Source organism: Gossypium hirsutum, chromosome A08, assembly GCF_007990345.1.
Source record: "Gossypium hirsutum isolate 1008001.06 chromosome A08, Gossypium_hirsutum_v2.1, whole genome shotgun sequence".
NCBI lineage: Eukaryota > Viridiplantae > Streptophyta > Magnoliopsida > Malvales > Malvaceae > Gossypium > Gossypium hirsutum.
Genome location: NC_053431.1, coordinates 114,044,500 through 114,066,853, shown reverse-complemented (window position 1 = coordinate 114,066,853; position 22,354 = coordinate 114,044,500). Strand labels below are relative to the sequence as shown.

Below are 22,354 nucleotides of genomic sequence, written 5' to 3'. Positions count from 1 at the left end.
AGACTTATTGATTTGACTAATGGCTTGATTAGGTGATTTAGAAAAGAAAAATAATTTAGAAATCACTTATGACCAAAATAAAATTTAGATACCAAAATTAAAAAAATGATATAATATAAATATCAATTTATAAATTAAGCCAAAACAAACATAACATTTTCAAGATCTCCAACAATTTTATATACTAACAATATATAATAAAAATGTATTTACAAGAAACAATAGTTAAAGAAATCAAATTCAAAGCCGCTGTTTATTAAAAAATTTCAAAGGATTTTTTTAAAATTGCAACTTATATCAACAATTGCAATTATAATTTAATTATTACGACAAATTCAATTCAAACTAATTAATCAGAAGAAATCCGAAGTAAAACCCATACATGATTTAAATATAATTGGACTTAAAATTTAAGGAAAAATATCATAATTATATATGATTTATGATTTAATATGTAATTGTATAAATGAATTTTGATTTTGTGTAATTTTATATATATAATTTTGATTTGATCCAATTCTTGTAAATTATTAATACAATTATTGATATAATATCATTTTATATTTATATATTGCATACATAAATAATTATATTTATCCAAGATAAAAATAAATTGATATATTTATTTCTTTAAATGTGAATGATTAAATCAAAATTAAAGTTTTAAATATAGATTTGAACCACAATTAGAGTTTTACGTGTTTAATTGCACCAAATTAAAGTTCATATATCCAATTACACATTAAATCAAAATTAATATATAATTTTAAGATTTATCCCTAAAAACTCAATCTTTATCAACAAAATTTGAAAAATTTAAACTTCAAAAATAAAAATTATACATGGTTTTCACCAAAGAAATGAAAATTCTATGGTAAATGGAAAGTTTTCTAATCATGGAAAATCTACTATGGCAACCAATTTATTGAAAAATTCTGTATATGGAAATAAAAATGATGCCAGCTGGATAATACCATATTTCAAAAATAAATATATTAAAAATATATATGTTTGAGATGTTTTTATCTAATTTAGAACAAAAGCCACCAAAAATTTGATTTCCCTTCCATAAAAGTAAAAGTTTTTGTCAGCTGTACACTAATTTAAGAGAAAATGTCTTAAATGGCCTATCTTAGATTTTATTTTTCTTACAGTGAAAGTGAAAATTTTAACAAGGTTAAATATTTGTTACGTGCTTTTACTTTTATTAATAATTAATTTAATATTTTAAAATTTATTTAATTTACTTTTTCTTTGATCATCTTATTTAATTTATTTAAAAAAAATATCAACTCTTCTTATGAGATTAAAAAAGTTAATAGTAAAGTAAGATAATTTATTTTTAAAAGAAAATTTTATATTTATTTACCGTGGGATGGACGATACTTTCTATAAAATCAGCCAACCCTAATTGTAAATTTCAAAAATCTAATGAGATTAAGTGGGATAAATCCTCTCTCTTTTTCTTAAAGACGGCGATATTTCCTATAAAAATTGACGAATCTACTTTTAAAGACATTATAATTTTCTTTTAGAATTTCTCTTATCACTTGACAAAAGTGAAACACTTTGCAATACAGAGTTGCATGCAGTGTAACACTCTTGCCTCATGTTGTTCTTCACTGAACAAGTAGCTACACAAGTTTCGGCTTATAAGTGATAATCTTTCCAAACCCTAAATCAATTTTGCTTTCCAAGAGGTATACACTTGAAATTTGAATCTATAAAATTTTACTGCTTTTCTGTTTGATTTTAATTAACATTTATTTTGATTTTTTCTTTATTTATTTTTTATAAATTTTACTTGTCAATTGAGATGTTTGGAAAAAAATTCAAATCGTTCATTTAACTGTTATAGATATCTGAAGAAATCACATCCGAGTCAAGTTTTCTAGCAAGAAAAGGATCCATTTCAAAAAATAGAAGGTATAATCTTTCTTGCTTTTGCAATTAAATTAAGATTTATTATGACTTTGTTTAACTCAACTAGTTAAAAAGGAAAATGATATTTATGACTAAATTTTTTGTCCCAAAAGATTGTAGTGAAAAGGAAGGATTTAGAACGGTTGGTGTTCCAATCCTAAAATCTAACAACAGAACACTTATACTTTTTTTTTAAATCTTGGTTTTTTTCAAATAATTTGATTTTTTTTGTAATAATTTTAAATCTTGAATTTTTCTTATGTTGGGCAATCTTAATTTTTTCCCTCTATCTAACAAATCCTAAAACAAAACAAAACAAAATAAAAATTAAAAAATAATAATAACACAGTAATTTCATGTCAAACATAAATCTAGGTCTACAATTATATCATGATGTGTTTATTTCCAAAAAAAAAATGTAATGAAACAAATTTTTTTTAGCTTAAGTTAATTAGATTGATTTGATATAATTTTGGAAATAAAATGCGTCAAATAATTTTAAAAATGTGATTAGTTGGTTTTCTTCCTAATTACCATAAAATGTATTGGTAAAAAAAATGAATTCAAACATTAGATATAGGAGATATCCATTTACACTAGTGTAAAATTTAAGTGATTTTATATTCTTTAGTAATTTTTTATACAATTAATATTTTAATAATGCTACTTTTGAATTTGTGAATATATTTGTATTTTTCTAAAATTTTGAACTATTATATAGGTAAAATATGTGGTTGCTACCATAAATCTTAAACCCTAAAATATAAAAATCAGAATAGAAATATTATATGTAATAAAAAAAAATTAAAGAAGTAGAAAAAAATGGTTTTCACTTGCTGTAATATTGCAAATTGAGTGAAAATGGTAGCGGTTTTATACACTTATCATTTTGTTCATCCTTACTAGCCAAAGAGAAATGAGACTTGTTGATGGACCCTATAAATTTATCTCATCATTGTGAAAACAAAAATTGAAATGGAAACAAATCAAGCAATAATTCTAACATGGGACACAGTTGAAATAATTTGATTCTTTTTTTGCATGGAAAATCTTATTGTTGCTAAATTTGAGTAAAGTTTTCTTCATTTTTTTTCAGATTCAGAAAACAAATAATCACTTCAAAGATCATGGCATATAATTTTAGGAACAGGAACTTATTAAATACCAGGGGTGCTTATTTGGGATCAAGTGGTTCGGATAGTGAAAGCCAAGATGATTCGGACCCCGATTTTTTGACACCCTCTAGGACTCCTAGGAGGTCAACCCAGAACAATACTGCTAGAGCTGGTGGTGCAAGTTCTATCAGGAATTTAAGTGGGAAGCGATCAAGGGGCAATGGGGAAGAACGTAGGCGAGGACGGAGAGAGAGACATAGGAGGAGGAGGAAGAGGAAATTTTCCCAGGTGCCTCAAGCACAAATAAGCAGGAGAACAGTGTTGTCTTGGTTGATAGGGTTGGGTGTAATTGAAGAAGATGCAGTAGTTTGGTATGTTGCTGCACAGTCAGGGAATATACTTGGAGAAGGCAAAGTGAATAGGGAAGGCATTTTATGTAGCTGTTGTTCTGGTCAGCTAACAGTGGAGGAATTTGAGGTTCATTCAGGGCGTAAAACCAGGAAGCCTTATCAACATATATACTTGGCAGGGTCTCAGGTTTCCTTGTTGGATTGCCAAATAGAAGCATGGGAAGATAAGGAAGAGGAAGAAACGCGTAAATTCAATAACATCCAGCCTGCATCCAAAGCTGTTGACAGATATGATGATGCCTGTATGATCTGTGCTGATGGTGGGGATTTGATTTGCTGCGAAAGATGTCCCTCAACATTTCATCCCAGGTGTATTTTCATGGAGGTAATTCAAAACACACTCTTTTAATGGTCTCTCTCTAGATACATACGTATTGGTGTTTGGTTTTATGTTTTTTTTTTTTTGGAAATGGAAAATGCAGATTATTCCCCAAGGTGATTGGCTATGTCCATACTGTATCTGCAAATACTGTGGCAATGGCAATGGCAATGGCAATGGCCTTTTGATGCAGTGTAGCCAATGTGAAAAAAAATGTAAGTAGTACTTAATTTAATCCAAACTGTATGGAAGGATTTCGATCACTGCTCTTTGTTTACAGATCATTTAAGGTGTGGAGGAGAACCGTTGGATCTGATGAATCCTCCAGTTGTCTTCTGTGGAAGTAGTTGCAGAAAGGTACCCACCTTCCCCCATCATTTTCTCAAGTGATTAACATTAATTGAAAGAAAAAAATGATTGACTATGAAGTTGTACAATAGATATATGAAGGGTTACATAATTTGCTGGGATCACAAAATGCGCTCCACGATGGCCTTACTTGGACTTTGCTCCAACGCATAGATGAGCCATTCACTGGTTCCTATGGAGAAGAGGAGTACAAGAGAATACAGTGCAACTCCAAGATTGCTGTGGCGTGGCTGGTAATGAACGAGTGTTTCCTGTCTACCATTGATCGCCATACAAGAACCAATATCGTCCAAAGCATTGTGTACAATCGAGGGTAATCATTTATTGCAACTCTTTAAACTAGTTCTCAACTTACCAACATAAATAAATTAGGATTAATAGTTTCAATCTTTCTCGTTTCCAGGTCCAACGTGACCCGTATTAACTACAGTGGATTTTATACTGCTATCCTAGAAAAGAATGATGAAATCATCAGTGTGGCATCAATAAGGTCTTTTTATTTTATTTTATTTTTCTCAAAGTATTACTTGATCCCATATTAACTTCAACTGGTTTCCAGGGTGCATGGAAAAAGGTTGGCGGAGATGCCTTTCATTGGAACCCGTGGGGAATATAGGCGGCTAGGGATGGCTTACGTACTGGAAAACTGTATTGAATCGGTAATTAAAATCAAACTGTTTTTTATTTTTGTACGTAATTATAAAATGAATGGAAAGGCTTGGTAACAATGGATGTTTTCAGACACTTTGCTCATTAAAAGTGGAGAAGCTGGTGATTCCATCGGCGAATCAACTGACGGGCATGTGGATGGACAAGTATTTTTTCTCCAGGGTGCAAGAGGAGCGGTTGGTGAAGGAGCTCTCCCTCTACAACACCGTCATGTTCCCTAGCTCTGTAGTAAGGCTCTACAAGAACTTGGCAATGCTCCCTGATTTGAACTTATCTCCTGAAGAAAAGGAGGGCCATTTCTAAGTGACTTGATGTGGCCTGCTTCAGTCTCAACTATATGTGCTTTTTTTTTTATACAGAAATTATATATTATCCCTTATTTTTGAATTCCAGTATTTTGTATAAGGGTTGCTGATTTCACATTATTTATGGTCTTATTCTTCTCAGATTTCTTGCCTTCATCTTTTTTGAAAAACAAGAATTTATTGTTTTATTATAATTACTTTCTGCTCAAACCACATGATCTGCACACCAACTTTTATTATAATTACTTCCATTGAATTTGACTAAAACCTCTATCTATTTTCTTAATTCATTCATTATTTTTATGTCAAACTTCTTTAATTAGCTTGTAACCTTTTTAAAAACCCATAACGTCGATATTGGATTTTCCGACAAAAATTCAAAAAACAAGTCATATTTCACGAGCCTACCTCTCACTTTCAAAATCTTATCTAATTTTTTACCCAATAAATCCATGTACTAATTTATTACATAAGTTTATCCTAAATGGAAAGTGATGTTATCTAATTAACACCACATCAAAATAATTGAGAGTTCAAAGGATTCACGGTTTGAAGATATGCTTTACCTTCATCGAGAGCCTAAAGGGTTCACAAAGGATTCCAATTGTCTTGTTCCCAAACGTATGGGGGAGCTTTACGGTAAATAAAAGAGTCTTGCTCCCAAACGAATGGAAGAGGCTTATGAAAGATAATAAAGTGGCCCTACTCCGAGACGCATGAGAGAGGCTAACGAAAAGTAATAAAATGACCCTACTCTCAAACACAGCAGAGAAGCTTACTGAAGGTAGTAAAGTGACTATGCTCCTAGATGCATTGAGGGAAACTTACGAAAAATAATAAAGTGACCTTACTTCCAAACGCATGAGAGGAGGCTTACGGAAGTTAATAAAGTGACATTGCTCCTAGACACATGGGGAGGCTTACAAAAGGTAATAAGTGACTTTACTCCCAGACACATGGGTGAGACTTATGAAAAATAATCACTGGTTAACCGTATTATCGTGGCTCTCACAACTCAAAATTACGTGGAGAGTAAAATCCTCCCATGTCAAATCACAACTGATAATGCACTTAATCGACATGTCTTTATTATTTATTTTAATTAATTTTGGGCATGGATTTTATTTAATTTTTCACTTGATCGATCAAATTTCATGTGGGTGCAATTATTGCACGAAAAATTTGACATAAAAACTCGAGTTGACGCACAAGACAAATATTTTAAAATTATTTTATTATTTATATTAAGACTTCTTCTATTTTTAAGCTTGCCTCTTTTTATTTTAAGGTTTTATTAATTTAGGTTATTATTGTATAAATATATATAATAGGTTTTAGAAAAGGGGGCACATAACAGCCACCCCTCCCTTTAGGTTTTATTATATATATATAGTTTTAGGTTTCAAAAGAAACAAGGGCGCATATGCGCATTCTACAGCCACCAAACTCAGAATTTTATTTTTATTTTTCTTTAATAAATTTTCTTTGGATTATTTTTATTTTACTGTTGTTTAATTTTATGGATTAATTTGGTCTAGCTTTAGGTTATTTTTTATCTGATTTTTAGGACCATGAGACTCGAAACCGTACCCAAAGGTTTGAAATTGTCATCTCATAAAGTTGTATTGACACCAAGTCAAAAATAACTTATTGATGCTTATAGTTGGAAGAACCCATATGATCTTTTGTCGTATTCGATCTACCAAAGAACACATTGGCGTGTCCAATTAAGTGGTAAGTTTAATTTGTAAAGGGAAATAACAATTGGATTTAAACGGCTAGCATGGTTGAGGCTGTTGGTTCGAGTTGGACCTTTTGAGTTCGCAAGGTTATTCGAGAGTTAAATCACAGACGTGTGTTTTGTGGTTCTTTGTTCTAATTTGTTAGGTAAAGGTTGGTTGTTGGGCATTCCCGCAATTAATTTATACAGAAGGGTTGGTGGTCTGAGGCGTCCTTGACCACTATAATTGATTAGTTATCAAGGAGAAGGCGTCCTCGATTAAAGGAGAAGACTTGTTATCAAGGATCGGTTTGAAACCGAAAAAAATCGAGCTTGAAGCTAGAATATTATTTCATCAGTTTATTCAATCGAATTTTGTTTCTATCTATTTTTACATCGTGGGCACGATAGCTGCCTACCTGACAACCTGGTTAAATCAAAACGACAATTTTAGAAATCCCAATCTATGGGATCGAACTTACTCCCTACATTACTATTTATTTACTATTTAGGAGTAAAAATTTACTTTTGGTGGATTCGACACCTGTCAACAATCATTGACTGAGTCTACTAGGTTTAGACTTACGTGATGAAAATCATGTTGAATCACTACCATCGACCAAGTCTACTTTGTCCAGATTTATGTGATGAAAGTAGAATTACAGATATAACATGTAAAATTATAGATATGACATAAGTGCATATGGTGGACGTAACTATCTGTAGGAGTCTCTCACAAATTCCCTTTGTCTAACAATATGCACTATATGAATATACACATATACAAGTGGTATAACCACCCGTGGGAATCCCTCTTAGGTTCCTTTTCTCAAATATATAAATATATAGACATGCATGTACAAGAACGTATAGATAAACATATTGAGTGTTTACCATTTGTGTGGTGTAACTATTCAGGGATGTGATAATAGAAACCTCGGGTGATAACCGCCCGTAAGGTGTAACTGTCACATCAATCCAGGGAGAATCAAATATATATAAAAATATCCATGAATTCGACATAAATATACCAAATCCATCAATAGGATAGAGATGATAACAAACTCTTCTTGCACGGGTCTAATAGATATTCATAAAAAACAAAAGCAAAAAAAAAAAGAAGTCTTCATCCTCAAAATCTTCACGAACATCAAAGAAATACTCAAATGGGTTCATCCACATAAATTAAATGGATGGAAGGGATGGAAACTGTATATGGGCTAAGAAAAATGTAGGGTCAACAACGAAAGGAGATACCGCAAAACACAAAAAAAAAATAAATTAGGGTTTCTAGAAGATTAGGAATGTTAGGAATAAAATAACAATCATGATAACAAACAATTCCTAGTTTCTTTTGAAACAAAAACAACAAAGAGAGAGATTAGTTATGAATGTTTAGTTAATTTTTAGGTGATGGTCATTGGCCAATGGGTAAAATAATATATAGGCCGAGTCAAATAAAATTGGTTAAAGCCATGAAAATTGATTTTTTTTACTCAAAAGTTCAAGGGCTTGGCGATGGAGGACTTGAGGAAGCCAAAATTTTGGGTTTGAGAGGGGCGAAGGAATGAGGAATTACTAGCTATCTTTGCTTGCCCCCACTAGGCAAATCCAAAAATCAATCAACTAAATGAATGGAACTTTTAAGAGATGATGATTTTTGAACAAATGTCCTCAAGTCATTTTGTCAAATAGGTGTATAGCCTAGTTGTGTGTTCAATCCATGGTCACCACACCATTATTGATACATGGTATCAACAAAGATGGAGAAAGAGGAGTGGGGGTGATGTCGAAGAAAGTTCACCTATTCTAGGGCTGAGAGTTGAAGAAGTAGAAAGACTCAGGATGAATGCTTAATAATATTAGGGTTTGGAAAGAGGAGAGAAGTCCCTCTACAATGTCGAACCTTTGGGTATTTGTAGGAAAGTCATGGTTCCTACCCAATTATGCCACTCAGTGGGCCTTAAGTGGCCCAATAGAGGGTCCAATTAGGTCCAAATTGAGGTAGGGTATAACATTTACAAATCACAAATACATATATCATCTTAAGGGAAAAAAAACAACAACTAAGAGAATAAACATTCTGCAATTCAAGAAATGAAAAAAATCCAAAATTGAACCAACCAAGCATCCTATAATCGATTGCAAAATGCACTTCTCAGAAATAGTCATTGTGCCAAATTTCAAGGCCATTGCCTACCAATTAAACATAAGTTGACATTAAAAAATATCCCATGATAATGTTATCAAAGAATTTTAGAATTCCTTTCCAAACAAAAGAAATTTCTTTTGTTAGATGAATTCGAGTGGTATTCTTAAAGGTTCACTTCATATTTTGCAACGATAGTCTTTCTCCAAAAGGGGGCTTTTCTCATTGGAAAAATTCCACCACCATATACCTAAAGAGTAAAGAATTTTTAATGCTTAAGTTAGCAATGTCAAGTCCTTCAAATTTTTTAACCATGTGCCTTTTGCCAATTTACGTTCGTTGTCTTCTGCTGACTATCACATCCACCCCAGATGAAGCTTTTATTCATCATATAAATCTTATTAATCATAATTTTAGGCTTGCCAAAGTGCGACATATAATAAATTGGTAGGACCGTAAGGACGGAGTTGATGTGTAACACCCCAAAAATTTTGGTATAATATTTAACACTATTAGAAGATTGGAAACAACAAAATTTCGATAAAAAAATAGACATTGAGTCAGATAAAGAAGTTTTATGAAAAGAAGCTTGACACTAAAAATGTAAATCAGTGAAAAGTATTGTGGATACGAGAATATTGCGAAGAGGACTAAATTGTAATTTTTGAAAAGTTTGAGGACTAAAGTGCAAATTTGACCAAAATAAGAAATGAGTTTATGCTAGAATGAACTTTGAAAATGTTTTAAAAATGATTTGAAACTTATGGGTAACATATGTTGATGTTTAGGAATGCTTTGAAATATTTTCGGACAAAATTTGAAGTCCCCTACACCTAAGTATCTTTACTTGGCAAGTCAATAGCTAAAATGCTATAGTACTATGGCCAAGTATAGATACATGAGGACTATGTGATGTTATATTACTAGAGCTAGGTACAAATACATAGGGACTATATACAAATACATGATGCCCTGCACCCACAAAAGTATGTTTTTAAGCTCCAAAATTGATTCAAAAATTCATAGCCTCTTTCATGGGCACAACTTAAGCCAAGACAGATTATAAAAATATTTTTAAAGCCTTTATGTGGCTGACATTTGTTTTGTGGGATTTTTATGTAAACTTTTTCAAATTTTTATTTTATATCTTATGATTGTTTTAGGCTTTTGAAGTTAATTCTATACCTCAAATATCTCCAAACACTCTTTAAATGATTCAAAATTATTTCAACATTTTCCTCACTCCATTTACATGTTGTTGAATAGAAATCTTTGCTAAAACATTTTTTTAAAGACATAGTATTGTTAAAGATCCAACTATCATGTACCTTATGTTGTTGTTCATAAGCTCTTTCTAAAAGCACTTTTACAAGGTCTAGGATAATTTTTTGCCCTATGATTTTGATTATTGTGTTAATGTGCAACTAAAAAGCTAATTGTTAAGATAAAATCTAAAGGAATTCAAATGATGAGGTTAAAAGTTAGCATTCTAAGAATATTAGGGTTGAGAATAAAAATCGGTGCGATTGTCTTGTCTAAATGCATTACAATAGCCTTAGGGTGATCTTTCGTAATTTGATGTGTCAAATTAGGCTTTTTTGAGTACTTATTGAGCTTGTTTTCAAGTAGTTTACAAATATTTTTAATACTTTTTATTGATTCTTAGATTTTAGTATTAATGATAGCTTTTCTTATATTTGACCTCTTTTGAGACATAAGTTGGCAAAACTATGTCATTTAGAGTCTAAGATTGATTTGAGTTTGTGTAGGAATACAATGACAACCAAACCTTGAGAAAACTTGCATCTAACTTGGGTGTCGCGACATTGATGCCAAGATGTTGTGACACCGAATCCTTTCACCTTAAGGATGCAAAAACTTCAACACAAATCAACATGAAGACTACTATTGAGAGAGTTGTGACACATAAGGTAGGATGTTGTGACACCGACCCAAAATTACGACATTGAGCTTTCAAGGTCATGATAGCCTTGAAGGTGTTGAAGTGAAGAAATTGGAGTCAACATGTTGCGACATTGACTAGGTGAGGATGTTGTGACACAGACTAGGCGATATCGCGACACCATGATCCAACCAATCCAAAATTGTACAACTGTTGAAGGTGTCGTGTTACCAAAGAATGGGTGTCGCTATTGGAAAAAAATCTGGGTTGAAAACAATTTTCTTTCACAGTAGAAAATTAAAATTTTAAAAACTGACCCGATTTGTGATATTTATAACAATAAACCCTAACTAAATTCATACATGTGTTTTTAGCTTAGCGAATGTTTGTTGGTCCTGAATTTCAACCAAACGATCTTCTTCGCTATTCTCGTACCATGAATTGCTTCAAGTGTGGGGTTGAACCAATTGAATTGAAACACAAAACTAGAAAAAGTTCTCTTTTATTTGAGGTGAAAACGAAAATTCTCTTATTTAATAGAAACCAGTAGAATTTTTATTCTGAAAAAATATATATAATAGTTGAGAATAAATTCTATCTATTTTTCGACAGAGTAACAATTTCACAAAGTTGTGTTTATGCCCTACAGATGCTATCTATTTATAAGAAAAGAAGGTAGAACCTTTATTAAGTTGTAGTTGTCTACTTCAAATAGAAAAACAATTTCCTACTCATAATAAACTTTAATATTCTATATTAAACAATTTTCTCATCCCTATTTTACCCTAGTAAATTTTTTGACAATTTTACCTCTGGTAAAATTTTGATGATTTTACCCCTCATAAAATTTTGACGATTATACCCGTGGTAAAATTTTAAGAAAATATGTTTAATATTTCACAACTCAACCTGTTCATTGTGAACGAATGATTTATTTTCATTTTCGGGCTTCAAAACAACTCAAAAACATAAACTCATTCTTTCAATCATTTTTAAGTAATCCATATGAATTGCAAATGAATCATTTCCATTTTCATTTTGGAAACCTACAGTCACTTTCAAATGATTCCATTTTTTCATTTCAGGAAAAACCATAATCATTCTAGAATGTTTCTCATTTCTCATTTCCTATTCATTTCATTCATTTCTATTCAAACACGCAATTCATTTATGTTTTCAACAAGCTAGCAGAAGACCAATTGGACATATGTAATGAGGGCTCAAATGATTTATAATTAAGTTCCAGCTTTTCCCATATTAATTATAAACTCATTTAGTCATGAAGTCATTCTATTATAGTATTGTGACTGAGTTCTCCATAACGATATACCATTGCAAAAGCGACTATTCAATGCTCGTCCAATGACATAGTCAAAATTGTGTTACCCTCATAGGATATCCTTGATCTCTTTAGAATAATATACGTTCTCCTAATATGATCCTATTTTATCTCTGTAATACCCCCTACCCGTATTCATTGCCGGAATAGGGTACGAGGTATTACCGGAGTTTACGATTTTTTTTTATATTCAATATAGCCCCTTTATAAATATCTAACCTTCCCTGCAATATTAAATCGAGACCAATCCACTTCAACCAAACCAATTCAACATATTTTCAAGATAAATTCATGCATATTTATAAGATAACGTCATTACATACCCAAAACCAGGTTTGTTAACCATACTAATGGCTAACTTTATATTCATTTCACGTTAACATTTACTTTATTAGCTTATACATGCCATTGATTTCCAAAATAAAGTTTCTTTATATACCGAAATCCTGAGGTTGATAGTGTGATGTGTCTCCGACCAAATCCGACCTCCGAGCTCTTAACACTACAAAACAGGGAAAAAGGAAATGGGTTAAGCACTTCGTGCTTAGTAAGCTCATGTAACAAGAATTATACTTACCTAATATTTTCAATACAATACAATAAACATTTATATATCCATTCAATGCATTATTACCCTAATATGCACAAACTCAACATTCAAGTTAGTACAATAATTTCCATGTACCAATAAAATATACCATGATTGATGAGCTCATCAATATCATAATTTCTATTTCCTTGTTATTTTTCCATATTTATCCTGTTGAATTTATCGGAATTTTGATGGATTTTCAAAGGTACACTTTTAGTGTACAATTCCGGGTCCGTCAATTCATATTCATGTGCGCACATTTCCAATTCAGAGAGCACACTCCCGCGAACCTCAACCTTGCAGCGGGATTACCAGTCCAGGCTAAATCCCCTGCAATATAAACTCATAGAGTATTGCCGGGATTACCAGTTCAGGCTAAATCCCCTGCAACGACAATTACTCTAATGAGCTTGGATCTAAATTACCAGTCCAGGCTAAATTCAGACCCTAATTCGGATTACCCGTCCGGGCTAAATCCATTTTACACATATTCTTCGGGAGGGCTATATCAAGATAGGATCACCCGTCCGGGCTAGATCCTTTTTACCGTCAATTCCTTTTCAGAGATCCATCGAATTTCCTTTCATTCAACCGGGATTTCTTCTCATTTATCAAATATATCAATGTTTCATTAATTTTCATACAATGAGCGTTCAAATCATATTCACATCAATAACATACAATCTTAAGCATTTAAGAATATAATTCAAGTTACACGAACTTACCTTGATACTTGTTTGTAAACATAAAAAAAATCTACTAATCCCGAACTTTTTCCTTTCCTCGATCTAGCTTCGTATTTGAATCTTCCGGATTTGGTGCAAAAATTATGGAATACCAGCTTAGAGAACCCTCCTATTGCGTTTTTAGCTGCTGGAATTGAAGAGAAATGAAGAGAAATCTAGATATTTCCTATTTAGTCCTAGTTTTATTTAGTTAATTTTGCAATATTCCAATTTTGCCCTTAATTTATCAATTTTCCTACTGATTTCATGCCCTTGCCGTCCAGCCCAAATAAATTTTGGGTCTAATTGCCTTTTAAATCCTTTCTCATTCGACTCTTAAGCTATTTAATCATTCTAGCAACTTTTACACCTATTACAATTTAGTCCTTTTCATTTAATTGACTAGCCAAACATTAAAATTTCCTAACAAAATTTTAATACTACATTACTAACTTTTCATAAATATTTATAAAATTATATTCGACTCGATTTTACTAGATAGAGGTCTCGATACCTTATTTTTATCTAATTTCTTCAATAATTTCTTTTTCTAACTAACCACTAAATCGGTAAAAAAATTTTCTATCAATATTTTCATACGGTTTTCCTATCATATCAATTTTCATGAAAAATATTGAAATAAATTTCTCTTTAAATCAGATTTGTGGTTACGAAACCACTATTCCGATAACCTTGAATTTAGGCCATTACAATCTCATGGTAACCATCACATCTTCCTTCATTTATGGTAGAGACAAACTCTCATTCGAGTATGTGAAGGGTTATTTTTTGAGTTAAGACAAACTCGATAATGGGTTTGGTTCGGATAGCAAGGCAGATAGGCAAGCTTCCATTTTAGTAGCATCAAAGAAGCGAGACAAAAGGTGTCGTTATTGTAAGAAGTTAGGTCACGTCAAAGCATATTGTTATAAACTGAGAAAAAAAAGGGCCACTGAGAGTAATGAGGAAAATGTAGCTGATGCTAATTTGATTGATGAAAGTATGATGATTTCTTGTTAATGTCAACGAGCGATACCTCCGAGCTTACGTCCAAGTGGATCCTAGATTTGTGATGTTCTTTCTACATGTGTCCCGACAGAGAATGATTCTCCACATATAGTTTGATTGAAGGTGGAGTTGTACGCATGGGAAACGATTCATCTAGTAAGGTAATTGATATTGGTATTGTTAAAATTAGGATGCAAGATGGAATGATTAGGACACTCCCGATGTTAGGTATGTACCTGATTTATGAAAGAATCTCATCTCCTTAAGTATTTTAGACTCGAAAGGTTGCAAAATCAACGTCGAGTCAAGCAATATTAAGGTGTCTCGTGGGGTTCTCATTTTGTAAAAGGTAAATGGACTGACAGTCTTTATATTCTAAAAGGTTCTATAGTGACCGGTGAAAACAAATGTCCCTTATCTGTTACAAATTCGAAGTCAACTCGTTTGGAGCGGAGGCAACTTGGTCATAGGAGAGAAAAATGTATGATCGTTTCGTTGAATAGAGGTTCTTTTTTGGATGTTGATTTTGAAAAGTTAGGGCACTATGTTTGTGAAAACAGACCCAGGTTAGTTTTGATTAGCAGTGCGCAAGTCGAAAGCTAGAAGTCTTCCAGCTTCTAAGCATAGATTCAACTCAATTAATTCCCTGCATAGTTCAAGATAGGCCTGTGGCGGGCTTTGGCAAAGATGGCGTTATGGAAATACGAGTCAAGGTGGAGATTTGTTAAGTATGTCTCATGTTTCAGTTAAATTTGAAAGATAATCTCCCAGTTAAACTCTATTTAATCTCCCAGTTAAACTATATTTATTTGTTTCAGATGAACTCTGATTAGTCTAGATTATTTTATTATTATTTGACCTATAAATTTAGCCTATAAATAGGCTCTTTTACAATATCAGAAAATACATCCATTAAAAGATTAAAACTCATAACACTTTTAGAGAATTTTGTATTTATGTTTTGAGGGTTCTTTGTTTTCGAGTTTTGGGGTTTAATTTTTATCTCCATCTTTTGTACTCTTTGTTCCTTTGGCATTATAATAAAATTATATTTACCTGTGGTTTTTTATCCTCTTTTGAGGGGGTTTTCCATGTTAAATTTGTGAGTTCAATTTCTCAATTTCTTCCGCCATTTTTTTCTTGTTCGTTGCTTAGTCGGGTCAATCCCCAACAAGCAAAATATCATGAAATAAAATCCTTACTTACTTATGTGGCGGTTACTATACACCCACATGTATACGCCACAACAAACAATTAGGCGGATCACTTTTTGCAAGACAATACTATACGACAAAATCTTAAACTCACCAAACTTAGGGTGTTACAAAACCTATTAAAATTAATCAGCGTATCCTAATTACAAATTAACTTACACTATAATTAATCTTAATTTACTAATTGATTCAATCTAAATTTCAATCAAAACTTTCTTTTCCAATACAAATTGAAATTATCAAATTAGAGTAGCTTATTGATTAGACATGCATATTAAATAAGCGCATGATTAAGTACATAATGAACATAAATCAAAACAATTGAAAAGAAAACATAATAAATTAATTAAGATATAAAATCTACCATCATTCCAGAAAATAGAGAAAAAAAATATATCCAAAACAATCTAGCATCAATAAAAAGAAAAGAATCTAGAGACAAAATAGATAAATAATTTTTCTAAGCTTTTTGGATCTTCTTTCTTTTTGTCTTTGTAAGATTCAAGTTTCTCTTAGTAGGAGAGTGTTTCCTTTTTACCTCCAAGTGAGTACTTAATTTTTTTTTTTATTTTTTATTTCTCTTAAAAGTTCTTCATCTTGAAACCTTTGATTTTTTATTTTTATTTTTGTTATCACAGTACTCCACCGAACAAAGAATTATAATGAAGCAGACTGCTTGTTGCCAAATTTTCTAAACTAAAAAAATATGTTCCACTACTAATTTGGTTCGGTGGAGCCAGAAACTTCTTTTCATTATTTCTTTATTTATACTCCAACTCTTTCATTCTTTATTTCGGTGTGTGTGATGGAGAAAATATGATATAAATTGTAAGACCCAATTTTGACCCGGGCCCATATACATACAATAGACAAAAGATAATAGTCCGAACCTAAGTTATAGCAGGTCCAATTCATAAAAACAAAGACTTGGGTCCAAAAATAAAGGCCTGATAGGCCCAAAGTTTTGGGGTTTTCGGGAAACCCTAGGTCTCTATGCGCCGCACGAATGCGGCCACCACGCTCTCCACCTCGCACGTCTGGCCAACTCGCGTGTAGCATGACCCACGCCCCACGTTCACCATACCTGCAACTAGTAGAAGCGAAGAAACCGTTGTAAAGTTGGCCATAAAAGGCCACGAATTTTCATTTGTTGGGGAGATTTTTTTTTTGGAATACAAAATATAGACAAAGAATCCAAGAGCAGTGAAAAGAATACTTCAAGGTGGTGTATCATTATTTTATTCTGTTTTTTCATTTTCATTTGAGTTCACGAAATACAAAATAATATATCGTAGAAGGGAGAGGAGTCGTATCTTTTGATTCGCTAGCAAAAGGGGGAAATTTTCGACCTTTCGGTGGCCGTCTACAGCAGTGCGTGAGGCGACAGAAGAAGGCCTGGGTTTTTGCCCTTTCGGCTGAGAAAGGAAAATGATGGAAATGTTTTAGGTTTTTTTAAAAAAAAGGTTAAAATGTTTTTTAAAGCAGGTTTTAAGTAATAGAAGGAAATAGCATTGGGGAAAGGAACAGACAGCTTTTTGACTTGGTCTATGCGCATAATTTCTTTGAATGGTTAATTTTCGAGACTGGTCCCTCCTCTCTTGCACTGGCTTGTAATTGAAGCTTGTTTATATTTTCTGTTTTTTTTAAATTGTCCCAGAAATTTGCGCGTCCGTTCATTTCAGTCTGTGCTGAAAGGAATTGTTTTGGGGCATGGTTTATTTGCTTTTTCGGTCCTTGCAAATTTACACGCGCTACATTTGGGTCCTGATTTTGGTTTTTAACGGCTTATTTTATTTATTAATTGTCCCATTTAGTTTTATTTTATTTCAATTGAGTTTTTTTCCCCATTTCAACATGTATAATCCATTACTTCTTTAATTTATTTAGCATTCAACTTTTTTTAAAAAAAATATTATTTAAACATACAATTTGGGCTACTTTAATAATTTTGCCTTATTTTTTATCTGTTCAAATTGTAAAGTGTTATTTTAAAATTCTATTTTATGTAGTATCATTTTAAGTTCTTGTATAATATATGGTTAAAATACCTTTATATACTATTATTATACATATATAATTTTTTATAAAATTAGCCCTATTCTATATACATTATTGTTTTCATATTATTTTATGTAAATATTTTCTTTTAAATTTATTATGTATATATATTCTCTTTAAAATTTATTTATGTATAATTTGGGCTTTCTTTTAAGGATCTTATTTTTAATTGTATATTTTATTTATTTAGAATACTTTAGTATCTTTGTATATGCATTATTAATATTTTTTCCCTACATGCGTCATTAGTCACATCAATTTATTTTACTTGAAATTATGTTATATACTATTTATTTCGAATTTCTTCTTGTATGTTATATGTTTTAATAGTTGTTTATGTATTATCAATTTTTGTGTACATATTAGTTATGTTGAATTTTAACATGTGTTATTCCTTTATATATTTTTCATACAGGTTTTTGAATTGTTTTGCGATGGTTCCTGGTTTTCATATGGTCTTATGTATTATGAGTTTTTTTTCCATAATTTATTGTTTTATACATATAATTATATTTCTATTTCTTATTGTTGTATCATGATTATAATTCTCATATCCACTTAATATCGATTGTCCTTTATTTCAAAAAAATCAAGCATTTTATTTTGACTCGGTTTTTGTAACGCTTATTTGAAATTTCACAAATCAAGGCAATGTTTCGTGTTTGGAAATTCGAGGAATCGTGCCTTAAAGTGCTGGGTTTTGATTTATCATTGGACCAAATAACCGAATACCCTTTTAAAAATTTTCGTCTCGTGTTTTGAAAATCATGAGGTGACCTCAGTTTTTGGAGGCTTAAAATATCGTGTCCTAACGTGCTGGATGTGGTATTTTATTCCTTTGGAACGAGAGAATCTTAAAATCCAACTTGAGTTCTTTCGCGTGTTTTGGAAATCATGAGGTGATCTCAGTTTTTGGAGGCTTAAAATATCGTGTCCCAATGTGTTGGATGTTGTATTTTATTCCTTTGGAACGAGTGAATCTTAAAATCTAACTTGAGTTGTTTCGCATGTTTTGGAAATCATGAGGTGATCTCAGTTTTTTTTGGAAGTTTAAAATATCGTGTCCTAACGTGCTGGATGTGGTATTTAGTTCTTTTGGAATGAGTGAATCTTAACAAACTCGAATTGTGTACGCACTTTTAAGGGGATCGTATTTCAATGTTTTTTTAAATTTTCAACATTAGGACATAAATTAGTCAATTATGTACCAATTTTGGGCGTTACGAGGGTTCTAATCCTTCCTCATACGTAACCGACTCCCGAACCCATTTCTTGATTTTTTTTCGTAGGGCAAAACCCATATTTTAATAAAATGATTTATTAGGTGATCCGATCACACCTAAACCAAAAAGATTTGTGGCAACTCCTTAATTCGTTTTTAAAGTCGATCCCCATTTTTTTTCAAACTTTTAAAAATGATTTCGACAGCTTGGCGACTCCACTGGGGACCAATAAGAGAGTCAAGTCGTAAAATTGATTATTTTCTGTCCTTTTGTCAAAAATTTAAAATTTGAATTTTAACATACGATCCTTTTATTGCATTTCATGGGTTTTATGGTTTTTGTCATTTTATTCGTGTTTTGCATTTTGAGTTTTTTATATCCCCTCGCATCATCTTGCATGACCGTTGTGGTCGCACCTTTTTTAAGTGGGAGTGAGAAACTATGCCTCCGTGAGGTTTTCACCTCCGCATGGCCATAGGGAAATGTATTCCTCTAAATCGAACTCGGTCCACATTAGCCTATAATGGGTGAGGGTTGAGGAATCTGCTGGTTTAGGTACCCTTTTCTAGAACTGAGCCATATATAGTGAACTCTAGGAGCTCACCCTAGGTAGAGCTATGTTGAACCTTAGCAATTACCTAGTTAGGTGTTTGATTATTTTCTATTTGCTTTGATTTTTTTTTAGTTTTCGATACTAACTTGTTATGTTTTGTTGTGGTTATGTTTGCATGTCATTTCATATTAAAGAGGTGTCGATTTCTATTTGGTTGCTAAATTAGAAAGCTGGTTATGGAGAGCGAATTCCTTGATAAAGTAGAAGATAGTGTGACAGTCCGTATGTGGTTAGATAATACGGTTGTCCGTATGTGGTCAGAGAATATGCAACTTGAGAAAGGGGATAGCTTGGCTGAAGGGTGTACATCAGAATTGGGGAATGTCACTCGTATCAATGTGACCCAAAATGAACTCCAAGAGTTGAGGGATATATGGGCCAGTTGGGATGATAAGGCTAGGCAGTTGTTCTATCAAAATTATGGCGACTTACCCTACCTGCTTGACGTCAAGTTGGACAAGTACTTGTTTCGGGTTATGGCTCAGTTTTGGAACCTGGCATATAGTTGTTTCACCTTTGGGAAAGTGGACTTGGTGCCTACTGTGGAGGAGTATACAGCTTTTCTTCGTTGCTTAAAGGTTCAAGTCGACAAAGTTTATTCCAAGGCTGTTAGTGCCCTAGCTTTTGTAAAGAAGTTAATAACTATCACCGGGATGAGTGAACAGTGGGTTATAGTTCGAATTCAGCAAAAGGGTGATGGTAAGTGCATTCCTTGAGTGAGTTTGAGGGACCTAATTGTGGCACATCCAGGTACAAAGAGGAAAGTTGATGTTTTCACCTTGAGTATCTATGGTTTGGTGATTTTCCCCAAAGCTTTAAGGTATATAGATGAAGCAGTTGCCGATTTCTTTGATCGACTTGACAAAGGGGTCACACCAGTGCTGGCAATTCTAGCTGAGGCATTCAGATCTTTGAGTGCATGTCGGAGGGCAAGTGAAGGAAGATTTATAGGGTGTGCGCAATTATTGCTGGCTTGGTTCCACAGCCATTTCTAGAAGGTGGATAAGGTTTCTTATCGGGTTTTCTCCGAGAGTTACTCCCCGTTAAAGGAAATAATAGCCATGACTAGGAGAGATGACATATCAGAAGAAAATTGGATCACGCTCATCTAAAATCTTCAGGAAAAGGACGTTGAGTGGAGAGCTCATTGGTTTGTTCCTGATGAGATTCTTTATCGGTGTGGGAGTTTTGACTGGGTACCCATGCTTGGAATTTGGGAAGCTGTTGGATATGCCCATTTGCTCGTTTTAAGACAATATAGGTCAAGGCAATTTATACCGATGAAACATGGATTAACCCAGAGTGAGTTCTCGTATAAGGAGAACAATTACAAGAAAAAGGTTTGAGATATTTCTGATGCTTGGAAACCGATACGCCGAATGAAGAGATTGGCTATAGGATCAATGATAACTCCTGAATACAATGGGTGGTTGAATAAAAGAGTTAATGATAATATCCCTGAGCCGAGTTTGGAGGGTGTTCGTGCGATGGAAAAATACTTGCAAGTAATCTCCTCTGAGCTTGAAATCGTAAAACGGGACTTCGAAGAAAGAAATGCGGAGTTAGGGAAAAAGATAGAACAGCTGGAAGAAGAAAAGATGCATTTGAGGTTGGATGTCGATGTTCAGAAACTCGAGGCTAAAAAGTTGAGGAAAGGGAAAAGAAGCATTGAGGAAGACTTGGACAGTCTAAAAGCTGATTACAAGAAACTACGTATGTCAATGAGAAATGTCGGATTGGGGAAGACGTCAAAACAGTGGCGATAGAAAATTCAAGAGCAAAAGGCTAGAGCAGATCAGTGGAGAAAGAGGTTCCATGATGCTCGAGCACGTGAAAATGCTTTAAAAAAGAGTTGGTTGAAGGCCAAGATGAGAAGAAGATGTTGGTAGCTCGGGTAGCGGATTTAGAGAGGGCACTGTATCAGTATCATGGATGTAACTCCGACATTGAATTAAGGGCCAGCCTGAATAGGATCGAGGATTTGAAAGGAAAAGTGGAAGAATTCGAGACTACGCTACAAAACTGTGAGCTCCGAATTGAATTCCTTGAGTTAAACAATGAGCAGTGGAAGGAACAGGTCCGTCGATCGCAAGACCAAGTCAGGGATAGAGATCATATCATGGGTGAAGCTTTAGCTCAGATATGAGAAGTGGCCGATCATTTATAGACCTTAGTGGTTCAAGCTGATGTGCTAAGTGTGAAGTATGAGTTAGAGTCAGATCGGGGTCGTGAGCTGGCTTGCCTTATTAAGAAAGTTAAAACTTTGGGCATTAGGGCAAATCATATATATGATCTATTTTATGTAAAGGATTTTGTTTTCTAATAAAGTTTTTTAAATGGAATTGAATCAGAATCGACGTCTCTTTAGTTGTACATTCATCTCATGCATTTGCATTTCATTGCATCATGTGCATTAAATTTCATAAAAAGAACTTTAATTAATTGAAAATTGTATTATAGTTACCCTGGAACACCAATATTGCACACGGAAAAAGACCAAAGCTATGGATCAAAGGTTGGAAAAATTGGAGCAAATGCAGGAAGAAATGCAGGAACAGATGCAAGCGCAAATGCAAGAGCAATTAGCTAGGATCCAGCAAGATATGGAATATCAAATGCTTGAATCTCAAAGGAGTATGATGAGTAAATTGAATCAGCTACTAGTTGGAAGGTCAGAAAAGGGGAAGAGTCCCATGATCA

At 32.9% G+C, this 22,354-nt stretch overlaps 2 protein-coding genes and 1 long non-coding RNA gene across 3 annotated transcripts; 2 read left to right on the top strand and 1 right to left on the bottom strand.

Annotated features, from left to right (window-relative positions):
• The first annotated feature begins 1,453 nt into the window (after positions 1-1,453).
• Positions 1,454-5,250, top strand: LOC107939706 (increased DNA methylation 1). The gene is made up of 9 exons (XM_016873072.2): positions 1,454-1,700; positions 1,859-1,926; positions 3,020-3,773; positions 3,871-3,982; positions 4,048-4,124; positions 4,208-4,449; positions 4,540-4,626; positions 4,696-4,795; positions 4,878-5,250. Exons 3-9 carry the CDS (start codon positions 3,051-3,053, stop codon positions 5,106-5,108), a joined length of 1,572 nt encoding a protein of 523 aa, XP_016728561.1. The 5' UTR covers positions 1,454-1,700; positions 1,859-1,926; positions 3,020-3,050; the 3' UTR covers positions 5,109-5,250.
• Positions 5,251-16,461: 11,211 nt separating this feature from the next.
• LOC121204623 (uncharacterized) lies at positions 16,462-17,675 on the bottom strand. The gene is made up of 2 exons (XR_005899802.1): positions 17,110-17,675; positions 16,462-16,844 (listed from the first exon to the last, which is right to left on the bottom strand). It is a non-coding gene; the product is annotated as an uncharacterized lncRNA (long non-coding RNA).
• A 3,358-nt stretch (positions 17,676-21,033) lies between these two features.
• On the top strand, positions 21,034-21,800 carry LOC107939705 (myosin-11-like). Its single transcript, XM_016873071.1, has 2 exons — positions 21,034-21,367; positions 21,505-21,800. Exons 1-2 carry the CDS (start codon positions 21,034-21,036, stop codon positions 21,798-21,800), a joined length of 630 nt encoding a protein of 209 aa, XP_016728560.1.
• Positions 21,801-22,354: the final 554 nt, after the last annotated feature.